Raw genomic sequence first — 19,176 nt, 5'->3', positions numbered from 1 at the left:
GTGGAGGAGGTATACCATAGTCTTTATATACTGTATGAACAGAATTCACTAGTAAAAAAGAGGAAGATTACTAGTTTTGAATGCCCAGTTAACAATGACGACCATGATTTTATAGCATAACCGTATACTGAATAATACTGACTTTAGATCACAAATTGTGCCTCTGTTCAGAGAATGTTCCTAGACTTCCTCAGTTCATGTGCATTAAGTGTCATAGTCATTTTTCACTGTACCCCTTAAACAATTGTCTTTCCTACTTGACTATTCCTCTTCAGACTGTATTAGGGAAGAGACTATGACTGCTGTGTTCATTCAGTACATAGGAGAAACAAAAGTATAAGTTGAAACGGATTGATTCGTAAATTGTTAAAATTAAGGTAAATAATGCTTGTGAAGCACCCATCAACTGTCCAATAAGCGGTAGCTAAAATTTCTCTATTACTACTCATATTTTCATAGTAGAGCACAGATCTTGACTTGAACACATTTGGAGAGATAAACATTTGCTCAATGAAAAAGTTCAGACTAGAGATGAGGTCCTACATTATGACTGCTCCCAGCAAATGCAACTGTTTGTCGATTTTACTTTCACCATCCTAAATGTCGTTCTCCGAAATTCCAGCTTATGTTGTGTTCTTTAAAAAGAAAGGAAGAAAGAAGCAGGGAAAAAAATCCTAGAAATAATTGTTAATTGCCCTTATAGAATGGGGTTTTGAACAGTAAGGGAGGGAAACCAGAGATGGTATGAGATAAATGGACTGTCTTAATTCGTTATGTGCCATTGTCTTATATACAGGACACTAGCAAAAACTGTAACGTTTTTGTAGGTGTCGTATAATATAGAACAATGTCCTATAATATAGGACACAGAAGGTTTCAATAACAATTTCGCGCTCGTGCATTTTCAGCGCCTTGTCCACTAGGTGGTGGTACTGAGTCCCTATTCGACCTACAGTTGTTTTTTTCACAACAACCATTTGTACGTGAAATAAACCCAATACATGTCTTCAAAAGTTCAGCTTGAAAAACAGCGCTCAAGTGAACAGGGCTGGGAAGGCCCGGAAGAGGAGAAGCGAAGTGCCTGCAGCGGGGGAGCTCTCAGACTTTCGGGAAGGAGCGGGCTGTTCACGCCGGGCCCCGGCTCTAGGTCACCCGGGCGCCGCCGGGTACCATTCCTAGGCGCAGATCAGCTGGGATTGCGTGCTGGTGCCGCGGCCACGATTCCTACAGGCCACCGCAGCCAGCTGAGCCGCTGCAGTCGATCTTTGCTTGCAAAAGCACTCGGAAACGAACGGCCGACTGGCTGGGCCCACGAGCCACGTGACCAGCCCTAGTCACGTGACTCCGGAACCCCGCAGCTGACGTCTGTTACCCTGACAACTGCCGACCCGCAAGGGCCTTTCGGGGAAGCGCGGGATACGGAGGCAAAGGTAGGTATATATACAGGGCTAGCTCCCCAGCCACGTCGGGGTGGTGGGGGTTGTGCCTGCGGTTGGGTCCTTGGAGCTTTCATGGTTCGGGTCATCCGCCTTCTCCGCCCTGACTCCACTGTAAGCAAGTCTTTGTCTTCCCGCCAACTACCGAATCCGCGCTTTCTGGAGCCTGGACGCCGCGGGGCTAAAGGCCTTTTAGTGGGGTCAGCCCCTTACCCAGCCCTTGGGCCAAGACTTGAACCGCACCCACCCTGAACTGATCGAAATGCTACTAAAGGGAGGAGGTCTTTTTCTATGTTTGGGGAAAGTACTGTCCGGGCCTCCAATCACTTACCCCACTCTCACCTCTGCAAAAAGAAACTTGGGGTAGCAGAGTAAGCCCCCAAAGTTGAGATTTTTATGGGAAAAGAACTCCGTGTTGCAAATCACTGCGTTCTTTTTTAAGGGGTTCAGTGCACCGTTTTTTTGTGGTCGTCTTTGCTTCAAAAGAAACATGATTCGTGCTGATTTGTATACTGCATTAATTTTTAAGTATTCAAAATCCTAATAAATTCTCTATATCTGGAAACATTCCCATATCTGAAAAGTCTGTTTTGCCAAACTGTTGATGTTGATTGGTAAAGTGCAGAAATCAGTTGAATCAGACTACACAACTGTTAGGCTTTGTAAGAAAAAGTGGCCCTTTGGTGTGCTGTTATAAAATTTAAGATTATATGTGAGGGCTTGGTTTGTGTTTGAGAGGTAACACACAGATATGTATATATTTAGGAAATATTGTGAAGACCATCCTTTAACAATTAGATCTTAACAGATGAAAATGTAATTTTGGACCTCAAGTAGAAGGTAGGTTGTTGAAGCTAATGTGAAGGATTTCCTCAAAAGGTGTTTCTCTTTTGCCATTTAGTGTTTCCAGTGTTGTAAATAGTGTGTTTGCTTTGGGAAGCAAAAATTACTGATTATGGCTCAATATTCCAAAGAAGAGCTGGATGAAGAATTTGAACAGTTTATGAAGGAGGTAAGTTCATATTTTTAAAAGATGTTTGGTAAATTTGTCTCATGAGACTCATTTTTCAGGGCTGGGAATGTAGTTTGGTGGCAGAGTGCTTGCCTAGCATGTATGAGGCCCCGGGTTGGATCACCAGCGCAGCATACTGAACAAAAACAAGACAGTTATTTATTTGTATATTTTTTTGTAATATTAGGGATTAAACAGGGCCTCATGCGTGTTAGGCAAGCACTGTATCACACCCCCAACCCCATATTTATTTTTACTAGGTCAAGAAAGGTAAAAATGCAGAATTATTCAATAATAAAATTTAATAAAACTTAAAAACAAAAAACAAAGATGCATCCTTAATTTTCCCTTTCACCTTATAATCAAACTATCACCTCCATCTTTAGAGTTTACCCATTATCTCTGTATTTGGCTCCCATTTTAAATACTGCCACCTGCTCCTTCAATACCATCATCTCACCTGGCCTACTGGAACTGTTCACAATTAATTTCCCAGTATTCCTTTCACCACACTGCAGCCAGATGAAGTGTTACATAAATCTGACTCTTAAAATGCTATTGGTATTCCTGTCATCACTTGTAGAATAAAATCTAAACTCCTTATGGTGTTGTGAAGCTCTTCATGATTTTGTTCATGTCTACTTCGCTCACTTTTTGTCACTCTACCCCTTCATCCACTTTATTCTACAACTGCCTTCCCTCCTTGCCCCCAACCCCCCACCCCACTTGTGAAGCTCATTTTTCTTCAAGGGCTTTGTGCTATCTGTTCCTCCACCAACCGTGTTTCCTTGTTTTCAACCTGGCTTGTAAAGATCATAAATATCACTACCGCAGACAGGTTTTTTTCCTGTTTTGTTTTTGGTTTTGTTAGCCCAATGAAAAAATAACAGTAATTTCTTAGTATGCCATGTATACTTCTTACAGCACTTATCACCATTTATTACTTGTATGGTTCTGTTTTCTACTTTCTATTGTAAGAATAGTTGTTCTGAGACATGTTGGCTGTAATTTCATTGCTATACATGCTTAATAATAGACCTAATAGATTCTTAATTAATGTCTACTGAATGAATAAAGGGTTACACCACAGCCTATGTAAGTACATCAATGAAGGGTCCTTGTAAAGTATTTAGGAAAGCCACATTTTAAAATGTTATATAGTATTCTCATTTATAAAGGAAATTTTGTATAATAGAAAGAATCTGATTTTCATTATCTCATAGGAATAGCAATGCCTATTTTATAGAATTGTTTTAAGAATTTAAAAAGCATCTATCAATTGCCAGAATTTTACTCGGCATACAGAACAGGTCTCGATTTTTGAATTTGAATATGGGCACATTTTAAAAATCAAATTTATAGAAAGTATTTTTATTTTGAAAGATTAATGGCAGTGCAATATAGGCCTTTTGGAAAATATTTTTCTTCTACCCCTCATTTATGACCCCCCCAAAACACATACTCCAACATTGTCTCCTTCTCTCCTTGTCTATCTTCCTCTTACATCCATTCTCAAATTATAAAAGCTCTTGTCTCATGTTAGGGGTTTAGGTAAAGCAGTGTTTCATTTTTTCAGTGAAAACCATGATTTTAAGTCACGCAAACTTCCTTGGACATTTTGATAAACTATACTTTGAATACCTGTTTGAATAATTTATCTCTTTGTTTTTAGAAGTGTGGTTTGACAAGCTTTTTAAAATTAGGTTTATTGAGATATAACTCACATGCCATACCATACAATTCACCCATTTAGCATGTATAATTCAGTGTTTTTAGAGTGATGTAACCATTGCCACAGTCAGTTTCAGGACATTTTTTTTTTCAGGACATTTTTATTACTCCAGAAAGAAACCCATAGCTCTTAGTCTCCCCCAACACCTCTTCCCTCCTTTCCCAGCCCAAGGCAACCACTCATCTTTTTCCTGTCCCTAAAGGTTTGCCTATTATGGCCATTTCATAGAAATGGACATACAGTGTTCTTTTGGGTCTACCTTCTTTTACTTAGCATAAAGTTTTCATGGTTCAATATTCATGTTATAGCATGCTTTAGCACCTCATTTATTTTTATAGCTGAATTGTATGCTTTTGGATGAATATACCACATCTTGGTTATTCCCTTTTCACTTGATAGAAACTTGGAGTCTTTCCACTTTTTGGCAGTCATGTGTCTGCTCATAGCAGTATTCATATGAATTTTTGTGTGGATGTATATTTTCATTTCTTTTATATATAACACATAGGAGTAAAATTGCTGTGTCATATGGTAATTCCAAGGTTAAACCTTGGAGGAACTGCCCGACTATTTTCTAGAGTGGTTTTGCTACTTATTTTTTCACTAGCAGTGTATTAGTTTAATGAGGTTCCATTTTCTCTATATCCTTGCTAACACTAATTATCTGAGGACCAGCTTTTTGTTTGTTTTTAATGACAAACCTGGAAAGCAGTGTGAAAGGTTTTGAGAGTGAGACACAATGAATTAGAAAGAATAATGGATTCTCTCCATATTTTTCTGATCTTTCCACAGGCCTACTCCTGACTTACAGATAAATAAACTGAGGAGAGAGAAATGGAATGTTTTAAGGGTGTAGTGATGTTTAGAGGCTAAGTAGAAAGAGATGCCACTAACAGGAATTCAGATAAGATAAAGAATATTTTTTCCCCTTCTATCCTTCCTACCTGTTATCAAGGAAGACAGAGTTTCTTTGGAACATTTTTAATATTGACACTCTTTATAAGACATTGAAGTAGTTTTGTTTGGCAGGTGTAAGTGTGTGTGTGTGTGTGTGTTATATTGGAAGTTTCAAAGGCCACCCAGGAAACAGTATCCTGTGGGGGTGGGGGTGGGGGGAGGACTACATGGTGTAGTGGAAAGTAGACAGGCTTTCAGAGACCTGAATAAGTTTGATTCTGTTTTTGTACCACTTACTGACAATAGTACCTTGGGCAAGTTATTTAATCTCTGAGCTTCAGTTTTCTCATCAGTAAGTCTCTGTACGATAGCTTAAAAAACTAAGTCAGATAATCTAAAGGCAGGTTAGGTTCTGACATAGAACAGGCATGTAATGAATGCTGGTTTCTTCCCCAGAAAAAGTTTATGACATGGGAATGAAAAAGGATCAAGAACATAGTTCTAGAGAATCTTTTGTTAATAGCTTTGGGCTCTTTTGCCCATTTCCTTATGATATAGAAGGGTGGCAGTGACCACAGAACTCCAGAGTAACCTGATGGGAAGCGATGCTGCCGAAGTAAGTTTCAAGAAGAATTGGTCACCACTATTGTTATGGTTTTGATATTAGGTATCTCCCACAAAACTCCTGTGTTTCTACAGGAATATTCATAAGTAAAATGATTGAATTATGGGCACTGTAACCTAATCAACCCATTCTGATTTGAAGGCGGGTAGGGCTTGGCTGGAGCTGGTGGGTCACGTGGGGCATGACCTAGAAGGGTTCATATTTCCCACAGAAATTTGGGTAAAGCAGTGTTTCATGTTTTTACAATGAAAACCATGATTTTAAGAGTCATGCAAAATTCTTTTGATATTTTGATAAATACATTTTTGAAAAGTCTTCTTGAAAAATTTATGTATCTTTATTTTTAGGGGCATGGTTCCACAAACTTTTAAAATTAGGTTTTGGTCAGTTAGGAAGGGTGACTGACAGTTGTCCTTTGTGTCATTTAGGAGGCCTTTGGAGCCCAAAGGAAAGCTCTTTTGGATGGAAACCAGATTTTAAGGAGTTGAGCAGTCAATTCAAGATTTGGTATATAGGGTAAAAGGGACTTGTCATGTTGCATTTTTTTTTCTCCCAAAGTAGAGGGTATTCATTCTTTTTCTCCACAGCAGTGTCAGGTGTTACACAAGGTGCTAGAGATGTGTTGCTGAGCAGGTTTTATAATCTGTTTTATAATCTGAGGTAAGCAGAGAGTTGAGCACAGAGGGAGTGAAGATACAAAAGTGAAAGTGGATAATCAAGGAAAAAAGAACTCGGGGAAGAGAAGTGACTCCTTTGAGGTTCTGTTGGGGGTGGAGGAAAGTATTGTCTCCTCTGAGAGGAAGTGACTCCTTTGAGGTTCTGTTGGGGGTGGAGGAAAGTATTGTCTCCTCTGAGAGGAAGTGCCTTAATTGAGCTTAGTGGTGGGGTGAGGGGAAGATAGGTGGTGTTTGACTAAGGTCTCAGTGAAGAGTTCACCTTACTGGCTAAGAGGGAAGAGGGAATTGGGATTAGAGTAGGAGATTTGAGAATGTAGTATTTGGACCAAATACTCATTTTCTACACAGGAAAAGATAAATACAAATTTATCCAAGTTTATTAATCACTGTGACAAAATGCTCATTTCTCGGGTCAACACCATCTGTTCCACTGACTGAAATTCAGTTCTTCCTTGTTTTGAAATTGGAAATTTTGAATTCTGCGTTCTTAGAGTGACCCCAGGTGCTTTTAATCAACCACCACAGTCTGTAGATAATCTTTGGAAGATAGGATTATATTCTTTTTTTCCTTTCCTGAGCAAGATCATTTTCTTTTTGGTTGTTCTCTGAGTTTACTTGTTTAACTCTAGATATGAAATCAGTGTTCAAAGACATATGCTTGATTTTCAAGTTCTTTGGCCACCTCTGTTTATGGATATGAATTTATACATTATTGAGGATAATATCTGATAACTGTGGAACTAAAACATTTTAAAGGATAAATGTGATATTCTTTAATTTTCAACTTATTTTGAAATTTAATAATTTGTATCTGATTCAGCTTTCAGATGATTCTTTTGAAAGTTCAAGCAAAACACTTAGACAACCTGAAAAAGAAATGAAGAAAGATAGAGTGCCTTGGTGGATAACTGAAGATGAGTTTGAAGATGGTGGTAAATATTGTTAATTTTTAGTTTTGAATAATTTGACCACAAGGGGTCAGTCAAGACTTTTAATTCTGGATTTTGTTCTGCACTATAAATATAAAAGGAAAATAATACTAATAGTGTGTCTTCTTGAGGTTTAAATTGATTTTCATGGTTTTTCACATTTTATTATATAATTGAAAATGTTTTTTGCATTATCAGGTTATTTTACATTGAGATCATTATTCAAGGTGATGAATATTGTTATATATCATTGTATTTAATAGTGAATTGATATAAGGTGATTTAATAAGATATTCTTGCAGTGATCACATGGGGAAGGTTTTAACAAATCCGTAGTTTTGGGTATCAGAGTTTATTAATTAGTAGTAAAAATAAAAATTATTTACTGCCTTAATGGTAAAGGATTCACTATTTCTGGCACATGTTTATGCCTTTACAAATGCAAAAGTATTTTCATGAGTGTTTTGTTGTGCTAATGTATCATATGTATACTACCCGTAACTTGGCAGTATCTGTATATCCTATATAGCACTATATATGGTATACTTAATTTATGATAATGCCATGTCAGTAAAGAACCCAGAGTGCTTCTATTTAAAGATCTGTTTTCAGTATTTGTGAATAAGTATAAGCACCATTTTGTGAACTGATAGAATTTCTCTCTCTTCTCTAGGAGATTTACCTGTGATTTTTATTATCTCCCATAAAATTGAGTCTGAGTTTCTTAATGTGACAGTTGAGGCTATCTATAACCCAAATGAAACTTTCCCTTCTAAGCTCATATTTCGCAGTCACACTCAGTTATTCTGTATCTCCTTAAAACACCATTGACTCCCATACCTCTGATTGGCTCAGGAGTTTCTTGTCCTCCTTACCCAGTAAAGCTTGGCATCATTACTATGTGCAGTCCTTCAGTAACTCTTCTTGCTCCCTTGTCGACAGTTATTTTCTCCTTTGTTTTGAGGTGAGAACACCATAATAGCACTTGCACAGGTGTTGCTAATTGTAATCTGTAGGACTGCTTCTGCAGTTGGGAGCTTTGTGTAGGCAGAAATATCTCTTTTCCCTTATATCCTGGCCTTCAACAGTAAATAATAAGTGTGTTTAATAAATGAATGTTAGAGTAGATTCACTTCTTTGTTCTTAATACTATAGTACATTAAGGGAACACCTTATTTAAAAAGTTTTAGTGCATTTTTTTTTCATAAATACCCAAACCATGCAACAACACTAAAGTACACATATGAAGAATTATCTATTTATTTACTTATTTTGGTACTGGGGATTGAACCCAGGGGCAATTTGCCACTGAGCCACATCTCTAGCCCTTTTTTTGTATTTTCAGACAGGGCCTCACTAAGCTACTTAGAGCCTCACTAGGTTGCTTAGAACCTTGCTAAGTTGCTAAAGCTGGCCTCGAACTTGTACTCCTCCTTGCTTAGCCTCCTGAGACACCAGGATTACAGGGGTATGCCACTGCACCCAGCTAAAGAATTAGTTTTTAGAATCTCCTTCCTTGTTAGTACTTGAAAAGAATATTATTTAATAAGATACCTCTGGTGCAGCCATTGACTTATTGCTCTAGGCTTATTTCCTCCAACACTTAATACTCTTTGGTCCAACTTCATTGATTTCATCTTCAAATGTGGCCTATTCCTCCCATTGTCGAGCCTTCATACCTGTTGTTGCCACTGCATGGAGTTGTCTTCCTTTTCCAGTTTACCTACTTATCTCCTTTTCTTCACATCTTGGTAGAAGTGTTACTTCCTTGCAGAAATATTCTTTAGATTTTCCAGTCTTAGGACTCCCCCTGCCATTAACATCTTGTAGATTTCTTTCAGAATTCTAGAGTTGTTCACATTCAACTCTAGTCTGCATTTAACTCTCCATTTTTCTAATAAACTCTTCAATTATAATGTAATTATTTATTTTCTTATTGCCTGTCTTCTATCTTCATGAATGTGAATGTAAGTTTCAAAAAGGCAGGGATTTTTGTCTTTTTTTTTCTTCCTCTTCACTGCTAAATCCCCAGCATTTAAAACAATGCGCAGCACATACCAAACTAATGAATATTTGTTACGATTGTCTGCTTCCCTTATTAGACTTTAACCTTCATGGTGAGAAGGGCCTTCATTGTATGGCAGGCATGAACACATAGGCACATAGTTTGTCAAAATATCTAAATAAAATAGATAATATTCAAAACCTTTGTATATAAACATAGATTATACTTTCTTGGAACTTTCAAGATTCATGGAACAATTTTTTAAAAGTAAAAAATTTAAAACATATTTAGAAATAAGTAGAACATACCTCATATACACACCTTTATACAACAATTATTAATTCATGGTCAGTCATTTTTCATCTGTGTCTACTCTTTTTATACCCTTGTTTTAGTCAGCTTTTTTGCTGCTGTGACTAAAGGACCTAACCAGAACAATTTTAGGGAAGTAAAGTTTGAGTGTGCATGGTTTCAGAGGTCTTAGTCCATAGAAGGCGGGCTCCATTATTCAGGGCTCCAAGTGAGGCAGAATATCATTTTCGAGGGAAGCAGCTCGCATGATGATCAGAAAGGGGGGAGAGAGACTCCACTCTCCAGATACAAAATATTTACCCATAGCCATACCCCCAGTGAACCATTTCCTCCAGCCACACCCCACCTGCTTCCAGTCACCACTCAGTTAATCCCATCAGAGATTAATTCACTGATTAGGTTAAAGCTGTAACCCAGTCATTTCTCCTCCAAATTTTCCATTGTCTCACACATGAGCTTTGGGGGACACCACATCTAAACCATAACAACCCTCCCCCCAAACAATTACTGGCACTGTATCACTTCAGTCCACAGATATTGTAAAGTATCTCTTAAAATTAGAGAACTTTTGAAATATATATAAAATTTAACAAATATCAATAAAATTCCTTAATATGATATGATATCTAATCAGTCATAAACACTTTTAATATATTTAATATATATTAGTTTTAGAGACAAATTCACATTCCAAAAGCTGTGAAAGATAACAGCTTCCTCTCCCCTAATAACAGATATCACATATTCTGGTATAAGAATCTCTACTGCAGTGAGCCACCGTTTCCAACATTGTAGGAATGATGACTTTGGAAGATCTTTTAATGTTTCCTTTTTTTCTTGAAGTGCTGTTTACACTAATGAAGAATTTTGGCTAACCCTGTAATTGTTCATCCTTGTACCTACCTTTCCCATTCTCGTATTTCATTATGCTGGTTCATACTGTCCATACTTTTTTCTGAGTGTTATGAGTCAAGCAACAAAATTTCTAAGTAAAGAGAACAGGGAATAAGGCAGAAGAAAAGTGATATGGCATAGTATATTAAGTATTTAATTTATACATGAATTCTCTTAAAATCTCTTAGGTGATTTTAAGAGAGTCCAATTACTTTAATAGACACCCCAGCCCTTTTCATTTTATTTTGAGATAGGAACTCACCAAGTTGCCCAGGCTGTTCTCAAATTTGCAGTACTCCTGCCTCAACCTTCTAAATAGCTGAGATTGCAGACATGAGCCACCAATACCATCTTATTCTCTATTTGATATTATTTCCTTTATCCAATTGTCATTTAAGAACTTTACATGACAGAAAAGTCTCTTAAGTTTAAAAAAAGTTGATTTTTTAATTAGGTAGCCTTCCCAAAGTAGTTATTAGAAAATTTAATCTTTCTTAGCGAATTGGAAAATAAAAATCCAGATTTCAAAATTTTGTGAATTTCCAGTTTCCCTTTCCCATCAAGACAATGAAGTCTTCATTTGGAAATAATTGCTAGAGTATTTCCTTACTGTAAAGGCAACTTTTAAATCAGTAAAAATCAACTTTTAATGTGTATTTGCTTTAAACTGTATGATTCATTTTGTTAATTTCTGGAAACAAATACCTTACTCTAAGCTTCTTTAAATTTGGGGGGAAAATTCCAAAAACAATGTTCACTTCATGAGAATATGCTTTTTCCCCTCTCAATGTACCAACTTTTAATATCCTCAGATACTTACTGGTTTTCTACATATGGTTATATTTATCTTTGATTTTTGCATCTAGTAAAATTATTATTTTCTTAGTTGTTTTTTTAAAATCACTGATCATAATACATCTGAATCCCTTTTCATACTTCATGGGATTTAGAAAAACAAAATGCTTTCCTAGGACATGAATATCTTGTAGCCACATTATATTTCACACGCAGTAGGTTAATAGCACCTGGAAGAAAAGAATCTTACTGAAAGCAAAGCACATAAGAAGAGGGTCAAGATGAAGCAATCTAACCTATCAATTGCAAATACATAAACGTTTTGCAGTCCTTCGTTGGCATCAATCCAGCCAGGCCTACAAGTTTCCTGCTATCCCAAGTACAGCAAATGGCTTGAATTGTCTAGTTTATTGTCCGAATGACTGGCAACTTGCTAAACCACAACTTTGGTTTTAAAAAGTGCTCCTTTTGTGAAATGGAGAGTTAAGACAATTATTGAGATAATTCAGTCCAAAACAAATGCATTGAGAAAACCTGCCTTTTCTCTTTCTCTTTTTTATTCTATTAAGATTGGTATTGTCTATATAGGTGAATCTCATTGCACAATTATACTTTGTCTCTAGAGATGCTTTCTTTGGGTAAGGCATACCTGACTTCATCCTACTAATACTGAGTAGTTCTTGTTTAATTACCTCTTAACAAAATCTTTCAGTTACATATGTGTTTACACACAAGAGAATCGACTTTGTGCTGTCTGTATACTTAATGTGAAATATCTGACAGAGTGATGATTTGAAAGCAAAAGCAAACTGTGGACAATTGACAAAGACCAGTTATTTCACATATATTATATTAAAATCCTCTGTATTCTTTGGTAATAAGCTTTAACATGGCATCTAAATGGTGTTTGTGTGGGGGGGTGGATATATGGATGAATTCTGAATTTGATTCTGTGTGTTTTCAGAGTGATAAAATTGATGTTTCTCCTCTAAGCCCTATTTTTATCAAAGAAAGGAAGTACTTTTTTTTAATCTGAAAATGGGCTATAGTTATCATGATTTAAGAGATTTGGAAATGAACTTGAAATAAAAATGTTACCAATCGGAAAAAAATTTTTTTAAATCTCATGCAAATTTTTGAAATTTTCTCTTTAGTAAAATGTACACCAGACAAATAGAGCAATAACTTTTCTTTTGAAAATTCTAGAATGGGTTTTTTATTTAACAGAGGAGATTCATTTTGTAGCAACTGTGTACAAAAATAATATAACAGTATTATTGTGTTGGCATAGTGATCAAAACAGTTCTCTGAACATAAATATCCAGCCACATTCAATTCTATTCCCAGGCCTGCTTGGAACAAATGTAAGCTATTTGAAAACAAAGAAGACTTCTCAACCTGTTGTGGAAACAGAAGAGGATTCTGCTGAAAAAATTCAATTTCTGAAGAGCAGTGGAACCTCTATCTTAAGTGTTGACAGCTTAGAAACAAATGGTAAGAAATTTGAGGGATATGAGTCAATAAGTTATTAATTCATATGCTTATATCAGAATTTTTATAAAAATTAATTCATAACTATCTTGGATCCTTCTTTACTGAAGCATACAGATTTCATATTTTCCCAGACGTTAGAATTGCAACTCTACAGAAGCCTTAAACCTTCCATGTTGATTTTGATTATTAATTTATTTGGTAGTTGAAAGATTAAGTAAATTTTAAACTTTCGTTAAACTAACTATGTATATATGTATGTGAATAAATGCTTCATTCAAATTTTGTGAAAATTTTTATATTAATAAAATACTTTTATGCTTTCTATTTAGAACTAGTAGTTTCTGAGCTGAATCATAGTATTATTGGATTGGGATTGGACACATTAGAAGAACAAGAGGAAAAAGAACAGTTTTTTGCCAGGCTTGAGAAAGGCTTGACTTCATCCATTGATTATTCAAGATTGAATAAGGAATTGGATTCTAATGATTCCACGCATTGTAAAGCTTTACATAGGTAAAGTAATAATATAAACTATTAACTATGTTTGTGTTTTTCTGTGTTTTTGGAAGATTGATATGTGCATGAACTCAAATAGTTACTAACAGATAAAATAAATCTTGAATTTTTTTTAAACTTTATTCATTTTTATAGTCAAGATTTTTCTGTGTACGAACATAATATGTTGATTTGTAGTTGAAAGCCCACTCTCCCTCCATATACCTTAAATTTCATATGTAAGATACTATAGAAAATAATAGTACGCTTCTTACTAGGAAATATATTAGGTGATTTTAAAAGAGTTCGAGTTACATTATACATTTAGGGGGCAGAGGGGAGAAAAGAACAGAAAGGGAAGTAAGAACCAGGCAACCAGGAAGCAAAGACAAGTTTTGGTCTGTGTCTTACATCTCTGTATGGCAGTTAATTCTTATTATAACAATAATAGGAAACCTCATTCATCCTAGAAACCGTAGTTGGCTGAGCTGGTCCTCTCCTAAACACAGTAGACCATTGCCATTCTTAAGACCTTTGTGAAACCTGAGGTCTTTAATTTCCTCAGGTTAGTTAACCATGTTATTGTTTTTGTTATAAATAGAAATCCAATTATGATTTTATTTAGGATTTCAAGAAACAAGGTCCTCTGGTTATTAGAGTGCCTAGTCTCAAGAAGATTCACTTCTTACAAACAGTGGATAAAGCAATACATTTACTGGCATGAACTGTTCAGGGGTCTGAGAATTTTTTTAAAGATTTTTTTTTAAGATGGACACAATATCTTTATTTATTTTCATGTGGTGCTGAGGGTGGAACCAAGAGCCTCACATGTGCTAGACAAGCGCTCTACCACTGAGCTATAATCCCAGGCCCTAGGGTCTGAGTCTTTTACCCTGCTTGTACATTAAAAAGTTAGCCTTCCAATCTTTGGATGTTGACAGTAAATACTAGATTCCTGTGTCAGAAACGAAAGTCCTTATTTCACAGAACAGAAGCAATATTGCATTGCTTCTCCATACCCCATACTTCTGGGGTAAGATCAAGGATCCATGTCTGCACATGTAGTAGGTAGGTGGCATTTACAGAAAAGGAACACTGACCTTGAGAAATCTATTGCTTTTATTTTAAATGGAAACAGGCCAGCTTTGGGGGGTAAAAACATTGCCTAATGCCTCAAGATAGCTTACTGCAAACACAGCCCCGAGATGGCTTGGTAAAAATTGGTCAAAGCTGTTAATTTTGGCATACCTAGAAAGAACATGCAGGGACATACGGGGACCATAGCAATTGTCTCTCCCAGATTAAGCACGTATAGGTTATTGGTCACAATTTTTTTGCCGCTTTGCAATATTCCTTAACTTTTTCTCATTTTTCAACAATATTCTCAACTATTAGTATTTCTGCTTTGGAACATTCTGATCAGAATGCTGCATAGCATTGAGTATGCAATATTAGGTGTTGTTGCTATTACCATTATTATAGTCTTATGGTTTTTCAGGTCCGCTCGTGACCCTCAAGATTGAAAAAGTAGAACTGTTTCCTTAGTTTGAAAGAACACGGTACTGATATATCCAATTTAATTAAAACATGTTCAAACAACTTGGCCCTTTGAGGGGCAGGGAGTTGGGGTGTTTTTGGTTTGAGGCTCCTATTCAACTTTCTTTCAAGAATTAATGGCTAATGAGCATGTCAATACTGACCTTGGTCCCCCACCCTACCCCACCCCCTTGTTGCTGGTTCTTATACTTTGTTGTCACCTTCTTTACTGAAGATTAGAAATTATCTACAAGTCATGAGATAAGTGTATCCATTTACACATTACACATTATGTATAAAATTATTTGTATTGTATATAAATTTAGGAAGTGGCATTTTTTTCTTTGATAATATGTGCAGCAACAGTTAGGCTTTGAAGATCCTTGATTTTTCAAAACATTTTTCTTATAGCTCCCAAATTTTTAGCTTTTGGTAGGACAAGAGTACTTGAGAAGATATATGTAATTTTAGAAATTAATACACACACACACACACACACACACACACAACAACAATATATTTTTCAAACAATCCTTTAACAGTAATATTACATGTTAAATATTGTTTTCCAGTTACCAAGCTAATGTGGAATTAACTGACATCGAACATGAAACTGAATCAAAACATGAAGAATCCCCAGGTAATTTCATTGGTTTTAAATTTTATAATATTTGAAAAAATAATATAATTTTTAGTAGAGACACTGCCGAGAGAATAATAATGAAAAGGTGAATTATAGTGTTTTGGAAAGAGCTTTGAACAGGTAGAGTGGTGTTCCCTGTTATTAAAAGTGAACGGCTGCCTCATTTGTTGAGAGTGGGCCAGGACCAATTGGAAAGACCGGAAAAAGAGTTTCTGTGCCAGTCTAGGAATGGGTGAAGCCAAGACAAAGACCTCCAAAGCATTGGGGTGGGAACTACACCTTTTTTCATCATTTGATTTTCAGCATGTCTATGTTTTTAATGTTTAAATGGTTTTCTTATAGAGATCATATAGCCAGGTTTTGTACTTTTGTCTAATATGACCACCTCAGACTTCAAATTGATGTGTTTCTACCCTTTATAAAAACATTTTTATTGATATGGTTGTTACTGCTTTGCCAGCATTTTCTCTTTTCCATCATTGTTGTTACTTTTGTCCTGCATTCTATTGGGTTATTTATAACGTTTCATTTTATTTCTTCTTTTGGCAATTTAGTTATGACTCTTTGTTGTATTTTTTTTCTTAGTTGCCATCTGATTAACAATGAATAACTTTAGAGTTTACTTTCAAATAATGTTATTCCACTTCTTTTACATGAACATAATAGTAAACTCTCCATTTTGCTATTTTTATCAACATTCTTCTTCTATATTGTTGTAAATAAGTTCTACTTATATAAAGATTTACATTGATCCATTTGCTTACCACTCCCAGTGCATTGTATTCCTTTGCATAGATTTCTACCTCAAATTATTTTCCTTCAACATGAAGAAACTCTTTTAATGTTGTTTGTAGTTCAGGTGACTGCTCAGAAGAAATTATATCAGTTTTCATTTGTCTGAAGATATATTTTGCTTTTGTCTTTGAAGAATACTTTTGCTCAATATAGAGTTTAGATTTTTTTCTTTGAACGCTAATTTCATTCTATTGTCTTCTGACCATAGTTCTCGTGAGAAGTTCCTGAAATTCCTGTTATTGTTATTTTGTATATCCAGTTGTCCCTTGGTATCTGTGGGGGACTGGTTTCAGGATTCCCTACAAATACCACAATCTGCAGGTGCTCAAGTCCCTTATATAAAGTGGTATATAATATTTGCATTATAAACTATACACATCTTTTCATATACTTTCAATCATCTCTAGTTCATTTACAATGCTTAATACAGTGAAAGTACGGTCTAAGTAGTTGTTATACTGTCTTATTTAGGGAAGTTAACAAGTAGTCTGTATGTTCAGTTCAGATACAGTTGTTTGTTTTTTCTCTACATTTTCAATTCAATGATGATTGAATCCAAAGATGAAGAGAGAGATGGCTGGCTGAATATTATCTTCTCTCTATTTCCAAGACTTTCTCTTTTCCTTGTTTCTGGGAGATTGATTATATTGTGTCTTGGTATGTCTTTCTTGTACTTATCCTGTTCAAAATTTGAAGTTGATTGAGTATCATTATAGTTTCCATCAAAATAAAAACTTCTTCAAATATTTCTGCTTCTTGCCACCTGCCCTCTGATCCTAATTACAAATGTGTGACAAAATTTTGCCCTACAGGTTACTGGGATGGTTCCATCTTTAAAAGTCTTTTAAACATTTACCCTTGTATTCTACAGTTTCTATTGCTATAGCTTCTAGTTCATTGATCTTTTCTTTAATCTGCTGTTAATTCCATGTATCCATTTGTTTTTGTTTTTTCCCCTTTCACTATAGGAATTCCTTTCGGATTTTAAAAATGTCTTTCTTATGTTCATTTTTTTCAAGTCTTGAATATTAGTCATCGTCTATGGATTACAGCATTTGTTGAGTTCTGGATAGTTTTATCTTGGCTTTTTTTTTTTTCCTGGTTATGGGATACTTGCTTCATTTTTTTTTTTTTTTGGATATTGTGGGGTTTACATTGTTGAATAGCTAGACTTTATTCTTTGAAAACTTGAGCTTTGTTCTGGTAGATAGTTGACCCTGCCACTTGATCCTTTTGAGGCATATGTTTCTTAGGGAAAATTTAGAGTAGCCACTATAAGTATCATTTAACCCTACTCTTAAGACGTATCCCTTCTGAGGTTTCTACTTAATGTCCCCAGTGATCAGTGTAGACTTTCCACTCGAGCAGGCTATTGCTGAGTCTTCTTGCTTATGAACTCTGGGAATTGTCCAGCCTACAGCTTTGCAGTTGTTCTTGGCTCAACCTACACTTTAGCAGCTTAGCATTTAGTATAGGCTCAAGGGAGACACAGGGAAATTTTCCAAAACTGTTTCTACATACCTCCCTCCTCTCTTGATTACTGCCCTACAACTTTGGATTGCCTCAGCCTTTCTAAACTCTTGTCTCCTCAACTCAATGAGCTGTCCTCCCATTCCCTGCTTAGCATTGCAGAATATTCACACCCTCAGGTAGTTGTGAGGCTCATCTTGTGTTTATAATTTAGGATTGTGATTCCTTTAGGAATCACATTTTCACTACCATTTGTTCAGTGTTTGAAAACAACTGTTTTATACATTTTGTCCAGTTTACTAATTGTTTGTAAAGGAAGTTAAATATAGTTCCTGTAAGTAACTCTAGTACAACTGAGGAAAAAGTTCTTTAAATTGCATTATATTTAAAGTTTACAGCTAAATTTTCCAGAAAATAATGAAAAATGTCTCCAAAGGATCTTTTACACTGAATATGGTTTACTGTGTCTAAATTCGAAGAACATTTTCTGTATATGAAAATATTTTCAAAGTCACAAGAGTAAAGAATATCTAGAATATGTACCATCTTCTTGCCAAAAATGTCAGAATGTATGAGTTAATATTCTCATTATTTTCTAAACAATATGTAAGAGCCTGAATACTAAGTGATATTTGTCATATAAAAATCACTCAATTTGGTTTTGCTCTTTCATTATTATATGAATTTAATTTGCCTTGGTACTTGTTTCTGAAATATTTGATATGCTGTTTTCTTTCCCTTTATCTTGTCTTTCTCATTTCTGTGAAAAATGTCAATGACATTTCCTTTTTATTTCTGACTGACTTTATTCATGGCAGACTCCCAGGAAGGGGGTTAGTTATTCATATGTTGTATGGGAGTATTTGCCTTTGGCTGTTCAGTTACTGAATGAGTGTATTAAAATATAGTTTGGAATAATATAAATTGCATTAGCAGTTTTCCCATTCAGATAATATTTGAAGGGATCAAGGTAGAACTCATTGGTTGAGCACTTGCCTAGTATGTATGAGGCTCTGGTTTTAATCCCCAGCACTACAACAACAACAACAACAACAAAGTAAGATTTGGCTTTATTTACTTGTTAAGTACAAGACTACCTAGCTAAATAATGCTAGCAACAATAATTACTATTATTAGCTGACTCTTGGGTATATTATATGTGAACTGCTGTTCCGAACACTGTAATGCTTAATCTTCTCGGCAATCCTTTGAGATACATACTATTATCACCCCACTTTACAACGGGAAAAGTGAAACTAAAAGAGTTTGTGACCTGCCATCAATTCTATAGCTAAATGTAGTAGAACAAAGAATTGATCTATGTCTTCTGTCTGCCTCCAGGTCATGCTGTTAAGCACTATGCTGTACTGTCTGAACTGTTTCTTACACTGCTTCTCTGTACTTGCTTATACACTACAACCCCTACCAT

The 19,176-nt window shown here is 35.6% G+C and overlaps 1 protein-coding gene across 1 annotated transcript in view; it reads left to right on the top strand.

Moving 5' to 3' along the window:
- The first annotated feature begins 1,079 nt into the window (after positions 1–1,079).
- CEP162 (centrosomal protein 162) overlaps positions 1,080–19,176 on the top strand; it is an 88,989-nt gene continuing 70,892 nt past the window's right edge. Inside the window, exons 1-6 of the mRNA XM_081294646.1 lie at positions 1,080–1,430; positions 2,338–2,448; positions 7,200–7,311; positions 12,662–12,808; positions 13,138–13,321; positions 15,412–15,479. Coding sequence (XP_081150772.1) covers positions 2,392–2,448; positions 7,200–7,311; positions 12,662–12,808; positions 13,138–13,321; positions 15,412–15,479 — 568 coding nt within the window. The 5' untranslated portion in view covers positions 1,080–1,430; positions 2,338–2,391. The remainder of the gene's footprint in view (positions 1,431–2,337; positions 2,449–7,199; positions 7,312–12,661; positions 12,809–13,137; positions 13,322–15,411; positions 15,480–19,176) is intronic.

This window comes from Spermophilus citellus (genome assembly GCF_964194105.1).
Source record: "Spermophilus citellus genome assembly, chromosome: 5".
Taxonomy (NCBI): Eukaryota; Metazoa; Chordata; class Mammalia; order Rodentia; family Sciuridae; genus Spermophilus; species Spermophilus citellus.
The sequence above is the reverse complement of the archived record's forward strand: the minus strand, read 5'-3'. Positions and strand labels throughout refer to the sequence as shown.